Below are 17,108 nucleotides of genomic sequence, written 5' to 3'. Positions count from 1 at the left end.
CTGAGCCAATAGTTCTATACAGGACACCCAGGTCCTAGGTCAGGGCGGGGCAGCAACCAAACAGTCAGGAACTCAGGCCCTTAAGCAGGGGCTGAGTCAATAAGCAAGAGGTCCCAGCCTCTCCAGGCCAGGGAAAGGGGGAGTCTGCCACCCAAGGAGTGGGTGGCAGGGGGGACGCAGCCTCCCACTCCACTGTGTCCCAGCCCGGGGCCCTAGCAGCAGCGGAAACTCGCTGCTGTCAGTGGGGATCCTGCCGCAACACACCAACATAGGCTCTGACAGTGCTGCAGCCAGACTGGAGTCTGCTGCCCCCGGGCTACTTCCACACTCCCCCTTGTAGGGTACCTGGGTCATGCTAGTGTCCTTGGCGGTCTCTAACAGCATCGGTTCCTCCAGGTAGGTAGCGAAGGGTAGGCTCAGCTCCTCCTCGGGGTAGCTGGAAAGGGGCAGTCCTCGGGGTAGCGAGCGAGGGGTAGGCTCGGCTGGCCCGGTGCGACCTCAGGCCAGCCGTGGCCTGCTGCCATCTCCCAAGTGGGAGCTCGGGCACAGACGTCTGGTCTCTCCGGCAGCTGGTTCTCACCTGAGCTCTGCAGGCGGGCTTTTATACTTCCAGGTCTGCGCTGTGACCTCTGAGGGGCAGGCGCAGGACTCAGTGGCTCCACCCACATTGGTATTTCGGGAGGTTCGTCCCTCAGCGGGGCTGTGGGGTATCCCACTGCCTCCCTACAACAAGCATTGGCCTAACTCTGCTCCTAATGAAGTCAGTGGTAGTTTTACCATTTACTTGAATGGGAACAGAGTTTCAACACTTATGAAAATTCCAACCTTAACACTCCCAAACACATTAGACAGCATTAATTCTTGAAACAGTAAATCGTGTTCCTTGTGGAATTTTTTTTAATTCAACTTACAGTACAGCCATCTCAAAATCAATGTTTATACTTAGAACACCTTCATGAAATGATGTTGGATTGTGTTTGCAAACTACATGGTAACAATTCTGATTTCTTGTTCAGATTGATGTTCTGGAGACAATTTTGCAGTCTGTCCCTGAGGTAAAAACGGATCCAGAACCATCAGAAGAAGTCAAGGTATCAGAACACAAGCCAAAGCAAATAGAATCTGAAGAAACAGAGCAGTCTAAACTGCCTGAGTACCTTACCCAATTTAAGGTAAGATTTTCTTTTTTACAGTTTTAACCAAGCTATAATAGGTTTCCACTATGTACAGCAGCAAATAAATATGTTTGCCTTTTATGCTGATGGACTGATAGCCCCACCTGCATCAGTAACGCTAGCTGGCATTTTTAAAACTGACACTGAATTACATTTTTACTGCCTCACACAGGAAATTGCCTTCAGAGAAACAAATGCTCAAGGCCACTTGTCTATTTTGTCTGTCTGCTGGGATTTTATCTTCTCTTTTCATAACGTCAGACTGATAAATCAAAATCCTGTTAGCTAAAATGGTGTGTCATTACAGATCCATTATTTGACCATATGTGGGCTCTTGCTTGTTAAAAACAAATGCCATTGGTCTGACATTGTCCAGGATTTGTTGCCAATTAGGTATGTTATCATTAAATATGACTGTTATAGCTTCTAACTTCAGTCTAGGAAGTTACAGGCCCACCCCCCTTTTTTTGGCCTTTAAACTACTACTAATGTGCACAGTACAAATTATTAGACTGGTGTCCACAAAGAAGATTCACATACACATATTAAGGCTGCGTGGATTTTTTTAAAATTTAAATTGTATGAAATTATATGCAAATGTATTGCAGACTTAGGCTTCTATCAGATTGCCCTCAGTCTGGCAATGTCTGGGCAATGTCTGCCTTAACACTACTCACAGGTAGTAGAGTTTCTCCTTTTGCTCAGATGATATTGGCTTGTGTTTTTCCAGCTGAAATTGGTTAGTTCTGTTGTTCATACTGTTTGTATAGGGGTAGCTGATGACAATGGTGTCTCTGTGCTACATTTTCATTCCATGTTTACTTCAAGAAATTACTAGGACTGTTTGTTTCATGCTTGGGCTTGCTCTGCCTGGCTTTTCTACACATGCTTTTGGATTCATTTCTGTACTTTGTATTCAAAGGGGCTGTTTTTGGAAACAGCATGAATGATCCTTTGCAGACTGACTAATAAGGAAGATGTTTGGCAGAGTGCCTCCTTAGAGGTGCTGAGTGCTCTCCATCTCTGCTAAAGAGACTGGGAGTAGAGGATACTCACCACCTTCCAGGATCAGGCCCTTAGAGTTATAATTTAGACTGTATCTGACTTTGTCATTGTAATAATTACCTGTCCTCTGATACCACACCAAGGCCTACAGTTCAGTACAACTTTCCTCTAGTAACTCTTTCCAGCTGTTTAAATGATCAGTGGGCAGGGCTTTTGTTACATAAAGGCTCTACAGACAGCTCATGTGAGGCACCAAGCCACACACAAACCATTCTGTCTAAAAGCAGTGTTCCTTTTTGGACTGTCTGCATGTGGAGCCCAGGGGAATTGCTTTAAAAAAAAAAACAAATCAATGATTTAGCTATTTACAAATGCCTTCTGGCATCTACAGCCTGTTATTTTCCTAAATGAGTTTCATTTACGTATTAGAGTATTTCCGGAGAGTCCAAAAGTTCAGTTGTTATAGGTGACGGAAGATCATCTAGTTCCTCATTCTTTTGTATTTATTTTTGTTTAATGTCTTGGCATGTCGGTGTCCCTCTCCTCATCTCTCTGCACTCCCCTCCTCCTGGTATGCAGTAGGAAAAGTTTTGGAGTGATTTTTAGCAGTTATATTTAAACCAAAAAAAACTAATTTGGCAGTGTGAAAGTAGCTATCAGGAATGCCATCCCCCACAACCAGATACGTACTAACTCGTCACATTTCTCACTGACATGCCAGTATGTCTACTAACAATATTTCAAACAAAATAAGAGAGCTGTATGTCCAGCTATGAGCACATATTTGCATGGTCTGGTGACTTCAAAACAGTTGTTGATCTATCAGAATTTTACAGAATCCACTATCTCAACCATTTAAAAAAACTTCCATCGGACCAGAGTATGTAGCGTTCAACCCCACTCCCCTGCCCCCCAGCATCCATCAGGGTCAGGCAGTCTAAGAAGTGCAGAGGCTGCTAAAGGAACAGTGCAGTCTTCTGGGCACTGCAGAGCTGAGCTCCATGGCAACTCTCCCTGCAGGAGCTGAGGGGGGAAAGATTTTGAGCAGACAGAGGAGAAGAAGGAATGTGGTCAGTGGGTCTGCGAACTGTATAGAACACAGTACAGATTGGGGCATGGGCTTCAGCTTGCAACAGGAGCCCTAGCCCAGCTGTCTAGGTACCCCATATCTGCCTTCTTGTTTGGGGATGAATTACACAGAGACACTGCAGCTTTTGTGCAGGGGGCTATGGTAGAAACATAGCTGCACACTCTGAAGAGGAGACATTATTCCATGATCTCCTAATAGAGGTCAACTCTATGAAATAGATATTAGAATTTTATTTAGACCACCACAGTGTGAGAAAATGAGATCCTATCAGAAGAGTGAGCAAAGGGTAAACATTTGCTTTTTAAGCTGCTTGATGCCATGTCATCTTCCTCCTCCAGGAAGAACCTCTCCTCCTGTTCTCTGGAAGGTTGCACTGACAATGGCATTTTACTGCCTTAATGATGCAACATCATACTACACCTTCAGCTTCCAGAAAGCCACAAATGGCCCTGTTGAATTATCTAAGTCTTGAAGCACTGAAGCAAATTAACATTTGTGTGCTTCAGCAGGGTACTCCACAAGAAATACCGCACTAGATATATAACAAAGCTCAGAAAAAAATACTGCATGGCTTCCTGACCAAGTTCTGCTGTAACTACACTGAATAAACGGCGCTAAAGCAAGAACTATTGCAAAGTCTGTATAAGCATAGCTGAGCTTCAGATCGCATTAGTTGGAAAACGTCTGTAATGGAATTCGGTAGTTCACAATTGCTGCAAGGACTCATGGGAGCTATTTAGTAAGCCATTACTAAGAGACTATTTAAATAATTTGCATCTGTTGAAAGGGATTCTAATAGAGGGAATCCAAGGCAAAGCCTTATATCAGCCTTGGCTTAAACACACCAGTGAGGTGTTTAGTTTACATTTATCTTAGTTGGCTGGTCATCTATCATTTGATACGTAAGAGTTTTATTTATGGTGTTTCTCTTTAGTTTTGTGAGTTCAGTCAACTCCAGCACTTAACTGAATTCAAAATTGATTGTCTCAGCTTAGTTATTGCCAAATGAAAACTAATTTAGATGTTGTGTGTTTGGGAAGAATGGCAAAAATGGACAGTTACTATAATGAAATCACTTTGCCAAGATAAATGCATAAGTTAAATTATCCCCTAAGAATGGCACAGTCAACAGTTAAATAAAAACAGCCATTTTTTTCAGGCCGGGAAATAATGTGGACATTTGGGACTGACTGGATTTTTAAAAAAAAACAAAACTTTTTTTTTGACAGGATCTGTATTCTAAACTGCATTCGCTTGGCAAGGTTGAATCTGAAAGCCTGTTGACCCTGACCACCCAACTTGTCAAGGAAAAGCTGCCAGCATGTGAAGTGGAAGACATTGCAAAATATGAGCAGAAGCTAAAAGAATGGGAGCAGGAGCACGCGCTTCTGATGGAGAGAGAAAAAGAGATGAGAGAGAAGGCTAAGCAGGAGCAAGCAGCTAGGGAATTCGCTAAAGCATCTGTTTAATATTGCAACTCAGAGACTGCTGTTATGCTACTTATTCTTCTGGTAATAAACTTAAGCACATGTCATTATTAATACTGCAATGCAACCTTGCTGTAAATGTGACATTTGCTGTATGCAAATTAAACTAACTGATCGTTTCCATCCATCTTGCCTGTTTCCTGGAGTACATGTGCAGTTTAAAAATTATGATCCTGCCTAGAATGAGCTCTCCTTACAGAGGGTAGAAGGAGAATGAGTGTATGAGGGGGATGGGGTGCTCATGGCAAAGGCGGAAACAGTGAAGCAGAAAGCAGCTTGTCATTTGTATAGGGCTTTGACACTGGAGCAAGTTTGAAAAAAACCAAATCCAAAACACCCAGGGCTTGTCCAGTCTTTTCTTCCCTGTCCTTTGTTTTTATTAAGATGCATTTGGATCATCTCCATGAGAGAAAGGAAAACCTGTGGCTACTTTTAAACCTGAGAACCATCAGTATTAATATATTAATCACCCAGCAACTCCTGGTTTGGAAAAATTGGGCCACTAAATATAGATTTAGGAGCCTAACTTGAGACGCCTTGTTTGCAAATCTTACCCTGTATGTTTACTATTTGTACTGGTACGATAAATAAATTGTTAGCCCCCTCCAGCTTCACTAGCCCCCCTCTACCTCACCACCAAGATCAGTGAAGAGGCACTTGCAATCACACCAGAAAAGGTGGCGGGGAGTGTGCCCACTTCCCCTCAGTTTCTGGGCACTACTGCCCTTTTTTTAGTCCCAGTTCTGCCCTGGCCTCAGCTGCTTATATCATCTGCTCCTCACACACTGGTGCCAGTCTTTGAACAGGTTAATAAGCAGATAGTGGGGCATGTTGTGAGCACAGAGCAGAAGATTAGGGCCAAGGGAATCATGGCAGATAGGGACTCTTCTAAGATGCGGCTGGGTCAGGACTCTTATCTACTTATGTTCCCCTCACTCTAGTAGCTGAGCACCTACTGCCAGAGAACCTCCTTCCTTCATGGCAGGGCAGGAGTTGCCTCCTTAGAAATAGGGAATCCCAGATGAGGGCCCTGGTGCGTCGTGGCTTGGTGGACTACAGCAATCTACCATAGCATTTACACCTGACTATTTTTTAACAGTGTTTGATAAGTATCTTCTGCTTTAGCGTGCAGTTGTCTGGACATAAAACTCCTGTCGTGAAGTCAGCATGAGAACCTAAAAAATTTGCTTCAGTTGTCTGTGCAGTGAAATTTTAGATGTGCAAAGGGTTCTAAGTAAGGTGTATATTGAAAATTAAACCCTTCCTATTCCCAGCGCATCAGCTCAGAATCAGCCCTGAATTCTCTCTCAGGTTCAATAAGATTGTAATAAGGTCACTCACCTAGTCTCGGCATCAAGTTGCAGAGCCACACCTCCATTTCCCCTCACTGAAGACAATCTCTCCCAAGTTGGCAGATGATTTGGAGTTTAGTCCCAGGGCCAAACCAATGAGTCTTTCCCGGCCCATGCAAGATAAAAACCAAGTAGTCCCTCACTCTCCTGTGCACAGTCCCTTTCCTTAGAGTTCATGTCTCTCCTTGGGCTAAGTCTTTCCTTCTGGCTGCAGGGAAGCAAAGGAGCCAGGGACCCTTCTCCCAACCCCTTCTGGAAGCTCCAGACTGAGCCTCCTTAAGAGCAGTGGCACAGACCGGGCCTTAGGCCTGCACCACCGCTCCCATTTCAGGCCAAACAGTCCTGTTCCCCACAGGTTTTAATCTTCACAAAAAAACCCAATCCTTCACTCCTCAGCACAGGGCCTCTTGGGCCTGGGGCTCACAAACAGTCCCTTATCCCTGGACTTCTTCCACAGCCTCTTGGTAGACAGCCACATCTACCATCCACACCAGCTCAACCACCTTCCCTTCCTTGAGGTGCTTTCCCAGCCCTTTGACTTTCCTAGCCATCCCTGAGGCCTAGGCTCTCCCCTATACCACTGTGAGAAGACAACATCCCAATGGTTTGAGCCCTAGGCAGCTGTTATAGTCCTGCCATCACATGACTGTCATGTGACCACCCACCCCCGCCCCCAGGCACTATAACAGCAGGACACAGGCCATGCTGAAGCTGAGCTGGGCCACAATGGATACTGCCATACATCACCGTGATTCTCCAATTATCTGGAGCCTGTCATGCTAAGTGTTACAAACTTTCTAATCGCACAAAACCGAACACCCTGGCCACCCCACCCCCACCCCATTTCTGAGGCCCTGCCCCTGCTCATGCCATCCCCCCTCACTCTGTCGGGCACTCTCTCCCACCCTCACTCCCTCACTCATTTTCACCGGGCTGGGGCAGGGGGTTGGCGTATGGGAGGGGGTGAGGGCTCTGACTGTGGGTGCGGGCTCTGGGGTGGGGCCAGGGAGTGGGAGGATGTGCTAGGGTGGGGAGGGCTGGGGTGCAGGCTCTCAGGTGGGCCAGGGATGAGGGGTTTGGAGTGTGGGCAGTGGCTCCAGGCTGAGGCAGGGGTGTGGTTGGGGGTGTGGGTTCTAGGATGGGGCCAGAAATTAGGGGCTTAGGCTGGGGCAGGGATGCGGGTGGGGTTTTGGGGTGTGGGCTCTGGGCGACATCTACCTCAGGGGCTCTCCTGAAGCTACATGTTCCTCGTCTCCTTGGTGGCGATGCAGCCAGAGGTGCTGCCCCGCAGCTCCCATTGACCATGGTTCCTGGCCAATGGGAGCTGAAGAGCCAGCACTTGGAGTGTCAGGCAGCGCGCTGAGTTCCTCTGGCCACGCCTCCGCCTAGGAGCTGAGGGTCATGTTGCCACTTCTGGGGAGCCACACGGACCCAGGTAGGGAGCTTGCCAGCGCCACCAACTGGACTTCTAACAGCCCGGTCAGCAGTGCTGACCGGAGCTGCCAGGATCCCTTTTCAACCAGGCGTTCCAGTCGAAAACTCGACACCTGGCAAGCCTAGCTGTGCTCCTTCCCTACTTCAGTGCTGGCTCCTCTAGGCTCAGGTATTCTCCCCCTTTCCCCCACCACAGATCAGTAGCATCACCTCCTTCCAACTCTGATCGCCTGCCAGACCAGTGCCTTTCCCAAGTGTCCCTAGCTCAAGACCACTCCTCATTTCCCTCACAACTAAGCAGCCTTCCATTTATTTAGAGTTAAATATTTAAAAAAGACCTCGCTGAGACCTCTAGGTGTCCAGCTAGTTAGTTAATATTATAACAAGCATCATCTAAAAAAAAAAAAAAACTAACTCTCAAAGAACAAATAATGCAGCCAGCTACAACGAAATGTGCTTTCCACCTCCATTCCCCAACTCGCTATCCTCCACTAAACCCTATCAAATTAATGATCTTGTGCAGCATCCCTGGAAGATCGCCCAATTTGGGCTGTTTTGGACTATGGTCCATGGTCCTGGAGCCATCACCTGGAATGATGCCCTAAGGCTAGTCCCTCTTCTATAAGGAGGGGGCTCCCGCTTGAGCACATTTGCCAGTCGTAGTTGTGGCAGTAAGGCATGGGGGAAGATGGTCCCTCACAAAGGCAGGGCCATGGCATTAGGGCTTTAGCAGTCATAACCAACCACTTAATCGCCATCTGGAGCCCCATGTTTCCACCAATCCCCACCCAAATATATCTCCCCACAGTCCCACACTGATCCAACAACCCCCTCCTGCCAGCCACAATCGCCTCACCCAAGGAATCCCCCCAACCTCTTCTGTTACCACCAAAACTCTCTGACATTCTAACAACCCCACTCACGTTTAGTCCAGCTTTCCCAACCCAGTGAGCCCATCAAGCTCTCTCACACTAAGTAGCAACCAGCACCTGCCAACCCCTCATGCCCCTAATCCCAGCAAACCCCTTGTCATCCTCAAATCAGTGTCCCATCCATCTCTTCCCCAATCCCTCAGCAACCTGTCCTGCCAACTTCAGTGCCTCCAACCCACAGACCCGCCCTATGTTTTCCCCCAACCAGTGCCCCCCATGTTTCCTCAACCCAACAATCTCCCTTCATGGCCCCCCGCACCTCTTATTGCCCTCAGTCGCTACCCCCCCGCTCCCAAGGCCTTATCACTATCTCTAATGTACCACCTGCTCCGTGAACTACAGCACAGAGAATCTAAAACAGATTTACGGCTAAAGGCTGCAGCCTGCCTAAATGTCTCACCCCTTCTCTTGGAAATAGCAATCAGTACCTGTTCTAGGAAAGAAATAGTTTTTGACACATTCTACTATGCCACAAAAGACACGCTTCTGTGTCTTTTCTCCCATCCCTCGTAGGGTGGGTAAACTGTGAGGCGGAATAAAAAAATATTCAGAGATCTAAGGACAGTTACATTGCTCAATACAGTGTGAAGTGAGTCCTCTTGATGGATGGCTCAAGGGCCAGAGGTCTAATAACTGCCTTTGTGTAAAGCTGGCAAACAAGATGAGTATCAGCAGCCACTTACTCTGTGTGGCCCTTGCTTCCCTAGGTTAAAATTTACTTCCTCCTACTCCTCGCTCATGTCCCAGATGATAGATTTTGCAGTCAGTTTTCTAGCATCTGGATACGTGATTCCTAGTAACATCAGCAGGAGCTTTGCCTGCTCAACAACTGCAAAATAAGCTATTTTGGCCCAGGTTTTCAAATGGTCTCACCGCTGCCTTCTTCTGTGTGCACAAACATTTGCATCTCCATGTCTGACAATGGCCACGTACCGGCAGCTGACAGCACCTGTACGCGGCATCTAGGCAAGGGATAAAATGGGTTTTGTGTATGCAAATTTTACCAGCTACTCCTGCTTAAAAAGTGGGCCTGGTCAACTCAAGGCTGCTTTTTAAAAAATACAGCCCTGGGTGCGCTTTATGAATATGAAGTTTGTTAATTGAATGAATTCAGCACCTCATCAGTTACAAAGGGTTGCATAGTGGTCACATTGTAGTCAGCTCTTCCCCAGTGATAAAATGAAGTTCTCAAGCTGACCGCCTCATTTCAAAGCTTAAAAAGTCTCATTGCTCCAGGCTGCCCCATTTGAAAAACATTCTATGGAAGCTACTACGAGTGGGTTAGAAGGCTGAAAACAGTTTTTTAGTGAAGCCAGACCTATGTCTTTCTTGACACTAATTGTACTGCTGCTTATGACTGCTGTCTCTCTCTAGCCATGCATGCTCACATCCTGTTTTCTTCTTAACTGCAGCTGCAGAATGAATTAGAGATTTTTCTAACCTAACGTTCACATTTTCTCCCTTGCCAGTATGTTTCTAAATCATGCTGATTTAGCCTTCATTGTAAAGGCTTATAAAATAATTATTGTGCCCAGTGACAAAACATACAGATCAGCCAAAGCCACTCAGTATAGAAAACATCACAATAGCACGAACTGTATTTGAATGCACAGTCATTGAATCATGCATGCAAATAGGGAACCAGCCAGCCTCAGTAGACACTGCAAGCACAATCACCTAGTTCACAGGCAGAGTTGTGATAAGTTTGTGTATATGTCTAGGCATTTAATTGCACACACATAGTTACACAAGACTTGGCACCTTTCCTCTAAAAAAATAAAATAAAACTTAGTCCTTCATGTCTAACTGCATTAGTTTGGCTAGTGTTTGGAAAATACCAGCATTCTGAGGGTTAAAGTTAAGTTTTCTTTAATTTGAAACACAGAGCACTGATTCAAATTCATGGCAGACACCAAATACTTTTGCTATTAGGTAAGCAAATCTGTAGCTCTCCCTGCCTCGTTTACTGACAGACCATTTGCACCCTAACACTAAAGGGCAATATCCATTATTCACAAGAGGAAAATTATAGATTGATTCCCTTGCAGCTCAGATAAATGTTGCTCTGCATCACTCCATCATGGAACTGACTTACCGTAACACATAAACCTGTTAAAGTAAGATTAATATGTAAACGTGCATCTGGTGACCAGAAATGTATGCGCTTAATACCCCACACAGAAAGTGGAGAATGATCCTCCTCTTAGGCTGTAACTTAATGTGACAAAATACCCCATCCTTACCTCATACTCGTGCCTAGATCTTCACCGCCTCTGCCGCCTCTTTGTGCCTTTCTGGCACCATAAAGCTGTCTTAACGAGCCAAAATGAGGATTTGCTTGGTGTCACACAATCCCCAGTGTAGGGGGAGAGGAATCAGGGCAAGAGGAAACGTGGATGAAGCCCCTGTGGCCTTTATCAGCCAGTGCAAACCAGAACAGGCCTGAAGCTGCTCTGACTTGTGGATGGATCCGCACTGAGTGCAGCCTGGCCAAATCCAAGGATTAGGGAACTATGTCCTTGAAAGTAATCAAAACTGGTTCTGGAGGACCAAGGGGAAAAAGTGAGCTCCTGCACTGAGGACCCTTCATGGAGTATGCCCTGTGTAGGGCACTCTACCAACCCTAGTGCCCTGCCATGAAACCATGTCAGGGAAGTAGCAATCTCAAAGGTAGGCAGAGCCCAAACCTTTCAAAGCTTTATGTGGTAAAACCAGCACATTATACATCACCTGGAAATCAATTGGTGTCCAGTGCAGATTATTTAGCACAGGTGTAAAGTCCAGGATACTTAATAAGCATCAGTCACCTTCTATGCTAGCTGCAGTTTCTGAATAGGCTTAAATTATGGGCCTATGTAGCACACACTGCAGTAATCCAACCTCAAAGTGACAAAGGCAGGGATAACTGGCAAGTTCTGTACCTGAAGGAAAATGCTGCTGCCTTCTGCAACACATGAAATGAAAAGCGTTTTTGGCAACTGCTGTTACCTGGATATCTGCTGGCAAGGGGCTCCAAGAAGCCCCCTCCCTCCACCCAGGCTGTGAGCCTACATACAAACTGTGGGAACATTTCCACACTGGGGGGAGTTGATATAAACTCTAGCATAGTTACTAGTTTATGAACTGCAAACCTCAGTTCAGTCTTATCTGGACTGATCTCAGCCAGGTAACAGTCCTCAACCCCTCACCTGTACTAAACGCTCAGCCAGGCTAGCTGGGTCAAAAGAGGTGAAGATCAGGCCATATAAAGCTGGGTGTCTTTAGTCCAAAGACTAAGAGAAACTGCTGCCAATACCACCTCACTAATCATCCTAAAAGACTCATATGCATGTTGACAAAAAGGAAAGAGAGAAGAAAACCCTGTTTATCCCCAGCCAGGGCTGACAAGCCATTGCCCAATACTACGTGCTGGGATCGCTCAGAAAGAAAGAAACGGACCCTGTAGATCATGGTCAGGGGTTAAAGTCAGTTAACAACTCTTCATGGCCAATGGTAATGAAGGCAACCTGACAGATCTAAATGAATCCCTGTAGCTACCTGAGCTTCAGCCATTGCCAGGATCATTAATTTGTACAACTGGCACCCAAGCCGAAAATTAAACTGGCTCTGGTTGAGGAGCCCCAAGAACTGCAGATGTTACCTGCACTGCTTTCCAATAACCTTCTCAATAATACTTCACCACCACCAACGGGTAATAACCGGTGAAGGTGATAGCAACAAGCTGAGAACTGGAGAGACTGTCAATGTCAAGAGAAAGGTTCTTGGGCAAGAATCTAATAAATGTTTCTTAAAAGCAGCTGGCATCTTTTCTTCCTGAAGGGAGATACTAATAATCAGCTCCAGCAATGGCCCAAGTGTGCCCGCACTTGCATTCATTAGCCACAATGGGCAGGTAGCTCACCCACCAGTCGTAACCTGTGTGCACATGCAGCACTTCAGCTAGCAAGCCTGGCCAAAGCGCCATCAGAGAAGACTCCATTTGCTCCCACCAAGCGTAGCTCTGCTCCCCCTGCTACAGCTCGCTTAATCTGCAACACAAAGTAGTGCTAACATTCCTTTCCATGAGAAACACTCAGCTAACCCTGTCACCCGAGGCAGATTAAGATTTATTGGGGCCCTGGTCACAAAGAACATTTGGGCCCCCCATGCCCCAGGGGTCCCCAAATTTTCTGGGACCCCCTGTGCACAGAGCCTGGGGACCTGCGAGTTAATCCGCCACTGTCTGTCACCAGCTGTGAACCCAAAGAGTTCCTCTGAGTCGACTGCAGCAGATGCTATGGTGGAGGTAAAGAAACAATTAAACTATGGATCAGCCTTCCTGAAGGGCTGGAGCCATCTCTCCAGAGTCTCAGAGGTTTGCAGGGAAGCTGATCCATTAAACAAGACCCTCTCCCCTATTTTCAGGTAATTTACAGGTGCTTCTGAAGTCACCAGTTTAAAAGGGAATCACAGAACCCTGGGCCCAGGTCATGGCAACTTAAACAATACTTCTCAGTTTACAGTGAAGGGAACCCTTACCCTGAAGATCAATCTAGTAATGACAGTTGTATATGCAGGGCCACCCAGAGGGGGGGGGCAAGTGGGGCAATTTGCCCCAGGCCCTGGGCCCCGCAGGGGCCCCGCGAGCCCTGGCCGAGAATCCCTTCCCTGGCTACTCACCCGGCGGCGGTCTGGGTCTTCGGTGGCACTTCGGCAGCGGGCCCATCAGTCGCTCCAGGTCTTCGGCGGCATTTTGGTGACGGGTCCTTCAGTGCTGCTGAAGATGCGGAGCAAGTGAAGGACCCACTGCCGCCGCAGATTCGGAGCGCTGCCCGGTGAGTACAAGCGCCGCAGCGGGTGGCGCCTTTTTTTATGTCTGCTCCCCCGCTTTGCCCCAGGCCCCCTGAATCCTCTGGGCAGCCCTGTGTATATGAAAAGTAGGTATGAGAGCTGGGCAAAGCCTACGTACATTTCCACCAGCGGTAGTTCAAATATTTTAGTGATTTTGCTTTGGCTGTGTTTGCCCCACTTATGTGTGTGAATATTCTAGCAAAGGAGTTTACTGACAGGGAAGGGCACATATTGAGAGCCATCGATCCCCTTGTACTCACACTGGGTCTGATCCTGCACCATTGAAGTCAATGAGAGGTTTGCCATTGACTTCAATGGGTGCAAGATCACACACCCTGAAGAGTAGCTTATTCTGCGAGTAGGCCCATTGGTTTCAGCGGGACTTTCTGAGTAGTAAGGTGCTACTGAGAGTGACAAATCTAGCCCTAGGTGAATATTTGAGTAGATTTTCAGAAAGTGAATTTAAATGTATTTGTCACGAGCATTTACACAGGAAACCTGATTGTGAGAATTAACCTCCCCCACTGAGGAAAAAAAACAACCACCTACCTCTGACTTAGCTGAGGCACAGCCTGAATTGGAATATTTTCAATAAGTTGCTTGTGAGTGAGCTACAGAGCAAAAATTATTCACAGAAAATAGCTCAGGGAATAATTTCAAATAGGGAATCGATCAAAGAGAATTGGACAATCTGCCCACAGAAAAATATACAACATTCCAGTAATTACAAATTATTCATACAGCTCTAATAGGTATATTCATAATAGCCAATTTGAAAATTGCTATAAAAATATAAACTGTAGTTCAATATTTCATTTAAAAAATCCTGCTTTAACATACAGATGCCCTCTTCCCCGCCAGCAACAATATCTCAAACCTCCAGCTATACATTTCTGAACGTCAAAACAAAATTTAGCTTTCAGCATAGCTTGTTTATTCAGCTTCTTGTCAAGTGTCTGCCTTAAGTTGAATTTGGAATGGAACCATTGAGACCAGCTCATCTCTAATACAATTAGTGAGTGCTTGGAACCATAAACTCCTGTTGGAAATCCTGACTTGTGGGTGCATGAGGTTAATATTAAAGTATTTAGGAGGGCTGCTTCAGTTTACCTTCAGCTGTTTGTTATAAATAGCACAGCTGGCTTGAGATAATACCAAATGGATAAAAGCCGAGTTGCAATCAGTTTATGAATCTAAACAGGTATATGAGACATAAAAACAGCACATACCTCAATTGTTAGGTATTTACAGTGAGCTATTGGGATTATTAATTCCACCTGTTTCAGGTATCCTTTCTGCATATTTTGTGAATACAGGTGATGGATTGGGCTGCAATCTGCTCAATCATTGCTCCTCAGTGTGAGCCAGGTGTAAACCATGATTTGTGTGACCCTTCTGCTAGTGAAGTTATAGCAGACACACAAGCACACTCTGACTCCATGCGTATCAGTGTGTGATTGTTAAGGTTTTACAGAAGCAGCTGCCTTGGGGTATTAACCTATGAAAACTATTCGCACACCAGTGAGGAACCAAGACCAAGCAAACCAATGAGCCACTTTTCTGGATTGTTGATATAGTTGTGCATTATTTATCGGTTCAAGAGCACATCTTCTCAACATTTAAAAAAGAGAAATACAAAATCATATCACGGTTTAGAAATACTTAAAATGCTGAAGCCAAGGTCTGTTCAGATCTTACAAATTGCCTAGTGCTCTGCATTCCCATTGCAGTCAAAAGTTTCCAGTGAAGCCAAGGCAAGTTGAGGGCGTTCAGCTTTGTTTTAGCAGACATTGGGTTTGAGAAAAATGTGCATGTCAAAATGGAGGCAGATGTTTAGGGTAGAGGTTAGGGGCTGCTTTTCACTAAGGACGCCATACTCCAGGGGAGTTGGAGTTAGGAATTGAGGGCAGAACATGGCCGAAGATCATCACCATGAAGGAAGACTATGGAAGCTACTCAGGTAGTAAAAATACAGTATAACTGCCTGCTGAGCTGCAGAAGAGGGGCTAGGTGGGACTATGGTTCTCACCAATAACAAAATGTCTCTCTTTCTGTGACAGTATTTCTCAAAGGGGCAGACTGGAGCTCTTCACAGGAGGCTTTACCCCATTAAGGGAGGCTCAAGCAGTACTGGGCCACGTGAAAAATATTTTCCTTAGGACTAGAAAAAAAATTAAAATCCAGTATCGTATATTCACTACCGAGTTTTAACCACTCCTTAGATGTTTGCTGAGCTAAAGCAGAAAGACAACAAAATATCCAGGCTTGCCTCTGAATCTTTAAAATATGTTTAGAGACAGGCCTCACTGTACAGCTTTGCCTTGTTTCTTTCCATATTTGTGCGTCAGCAGCCAGGCTGTTAGCAGCAGGCTCGTGCTTGGCATAGCACTTTAATTGAGCTCTCTTTTCAAGAGTGTGTATGGTGTGGTAACAATGAAAACAGGCTCCTTATCTCTATAGCCACCCTATGACAATAAGTTGAAATTTTACAGCCTCGGGAAACCCTTGACTTGGGGTAGTCTCTAGCTGGCCTAGAATGCATATGGACGACTTCTATGCTGCCTCCCCCCATAATCGTCAAAGTAGGACATTCCCTAGGAGAGAGCATATGGCACTTTTCATCCCCCCTTAAGGGGCATAGACAACTGGACATGGATTAGAGCAGGACCACTCTAATTTATAGTAGCCACACTGGCCCTGGGCTGGCTGCAGGATTGAGAAGCCGCAAATGGCTTCCCCATTTCAGCTGCACCCAAGCAATCGTAGATGTATCTGGAGATGAAAACCCCAGTCTATTACTATTCAATGGCATTTTAAAATACTTTACAACGAAGAGAAATGTGTTAGTTAACATCAGTAAAAATGTAAAAGCTGCTTTATAATCTATGAAACACAACATGAGGTCTGCAGCGGGGTGGAAAATGGATTCACTTGGCCTCAGGCATCACCAAGCAAAACACTCTGGGTCAAACGTTAGGCTCAGAAACACCAGTATAAATCCAGAGTAATGCCACTTTAATCAGTGCTCTTATTTTGGATTTACACCAGTGAAACTGGGAATTGAATTTGGTCCTGCATCTTCTTCAGTGTACATGTGTTAACATCAGGCTAGTCCACCTCAGTAACATGAAAAAAACTTCTATAGGTCAAAGAACATATAAGCATATCATTCTAGAGGTTCAAGTTCAAGATTTATATTATTTGACTTTCCTTGTATTGACTTCATTTTGCTCTCACGCTGCCATGCTCAAGCCAGCTCATGCTACAGAAAATGTATTTGTATATTTTATGAACATAATAGCTTAATGGTGAAATCATAGAAGTTAGAGCTAGAAAGGACCTGTTAGGACACCCAGTGCATCCCCTTGAGACAGAGTGAGGATTGTTCCCTATAGTGTATTTTCTAGAGCTTTGTCTTGTCTTATTTAAATGTCTCAAGCAATGGAGTTTCCTCCTCTTCCTATGGGAGATTACTTCACAGTCTGATAGATCTCTCCATCAGGAACATTTTCTTTGTTAGTTTTCATTCATTTCAGCCCATTACTTCTACTTACCTTACCCATCCCTTCTACCACTCCATCTGTGGTGGAACACCCTTCAAATAAACAGAGGGTTATCATGTCCCCCTTTGCTGTTGCACTCCATACTACAATAGCAAATAACACTGGCAAAATGCAAACATATTCTAAAAGTGGAGGGCCTGATCCTCCTCGGTGTTGAGGACCACTCAACCATTTACAAGGGTTGGGCCAGAAAAAATAATCTTGATTCTTTTGAGATACTGTCATCTTGAGTTCTAGTTT

General features: G+C 45.6%; 1 protein-coding gene across 2 annotated transcripts in view; it reads left to right on the top strand.

Moving 5' to 3' along the window:
- The window catches only part of MRPS27 (mitochondrial ribosomal protein S27), a 64,581-nt gene extending 59,697 nt beyond the window's left edge, over nt 1–4,884 (top strand). For both annotated transcript variants that reach the window (XM_054031854.1, XM_054031853.1), the window contains exons 10-11: nt 1,017–1,172; nt 4,500–4,884. In XM_054031854.1, the coding sequence (XP_053887829.1) occupies nt 1,017–1,172; nt 4,500–4,739 (396 nt within the window). In that variant the 3' untranslated portion in view covers nt 4,740–4,884. The remainder of the gene's footprint in view (nt 1–1,016; nt 1,173–4,499) is intronic.
- The last annotated feature ends 12,224 nt before the right edge of the window (nt 4,885–17,108 follow it).

Source organism: Malaclemys terrapin, chromosome 6, assembly GCF_027887155.1.
Source record: "Malaclemys terrapin pileata isolate rMalTer1 chromosome 6, rMalTer1.hap1, whole genome shotgun sequence".
Lineage (NCBI taxonomy): Eukaryota > Metazoa > Chordata > Testudines > Emydidae > Malaclemys > Malaclemys terrapin.
Note: the sequence above shows the minus strand (reverse complement) of the source record. Positions and strands in the feature narration are given on the sequence as shown.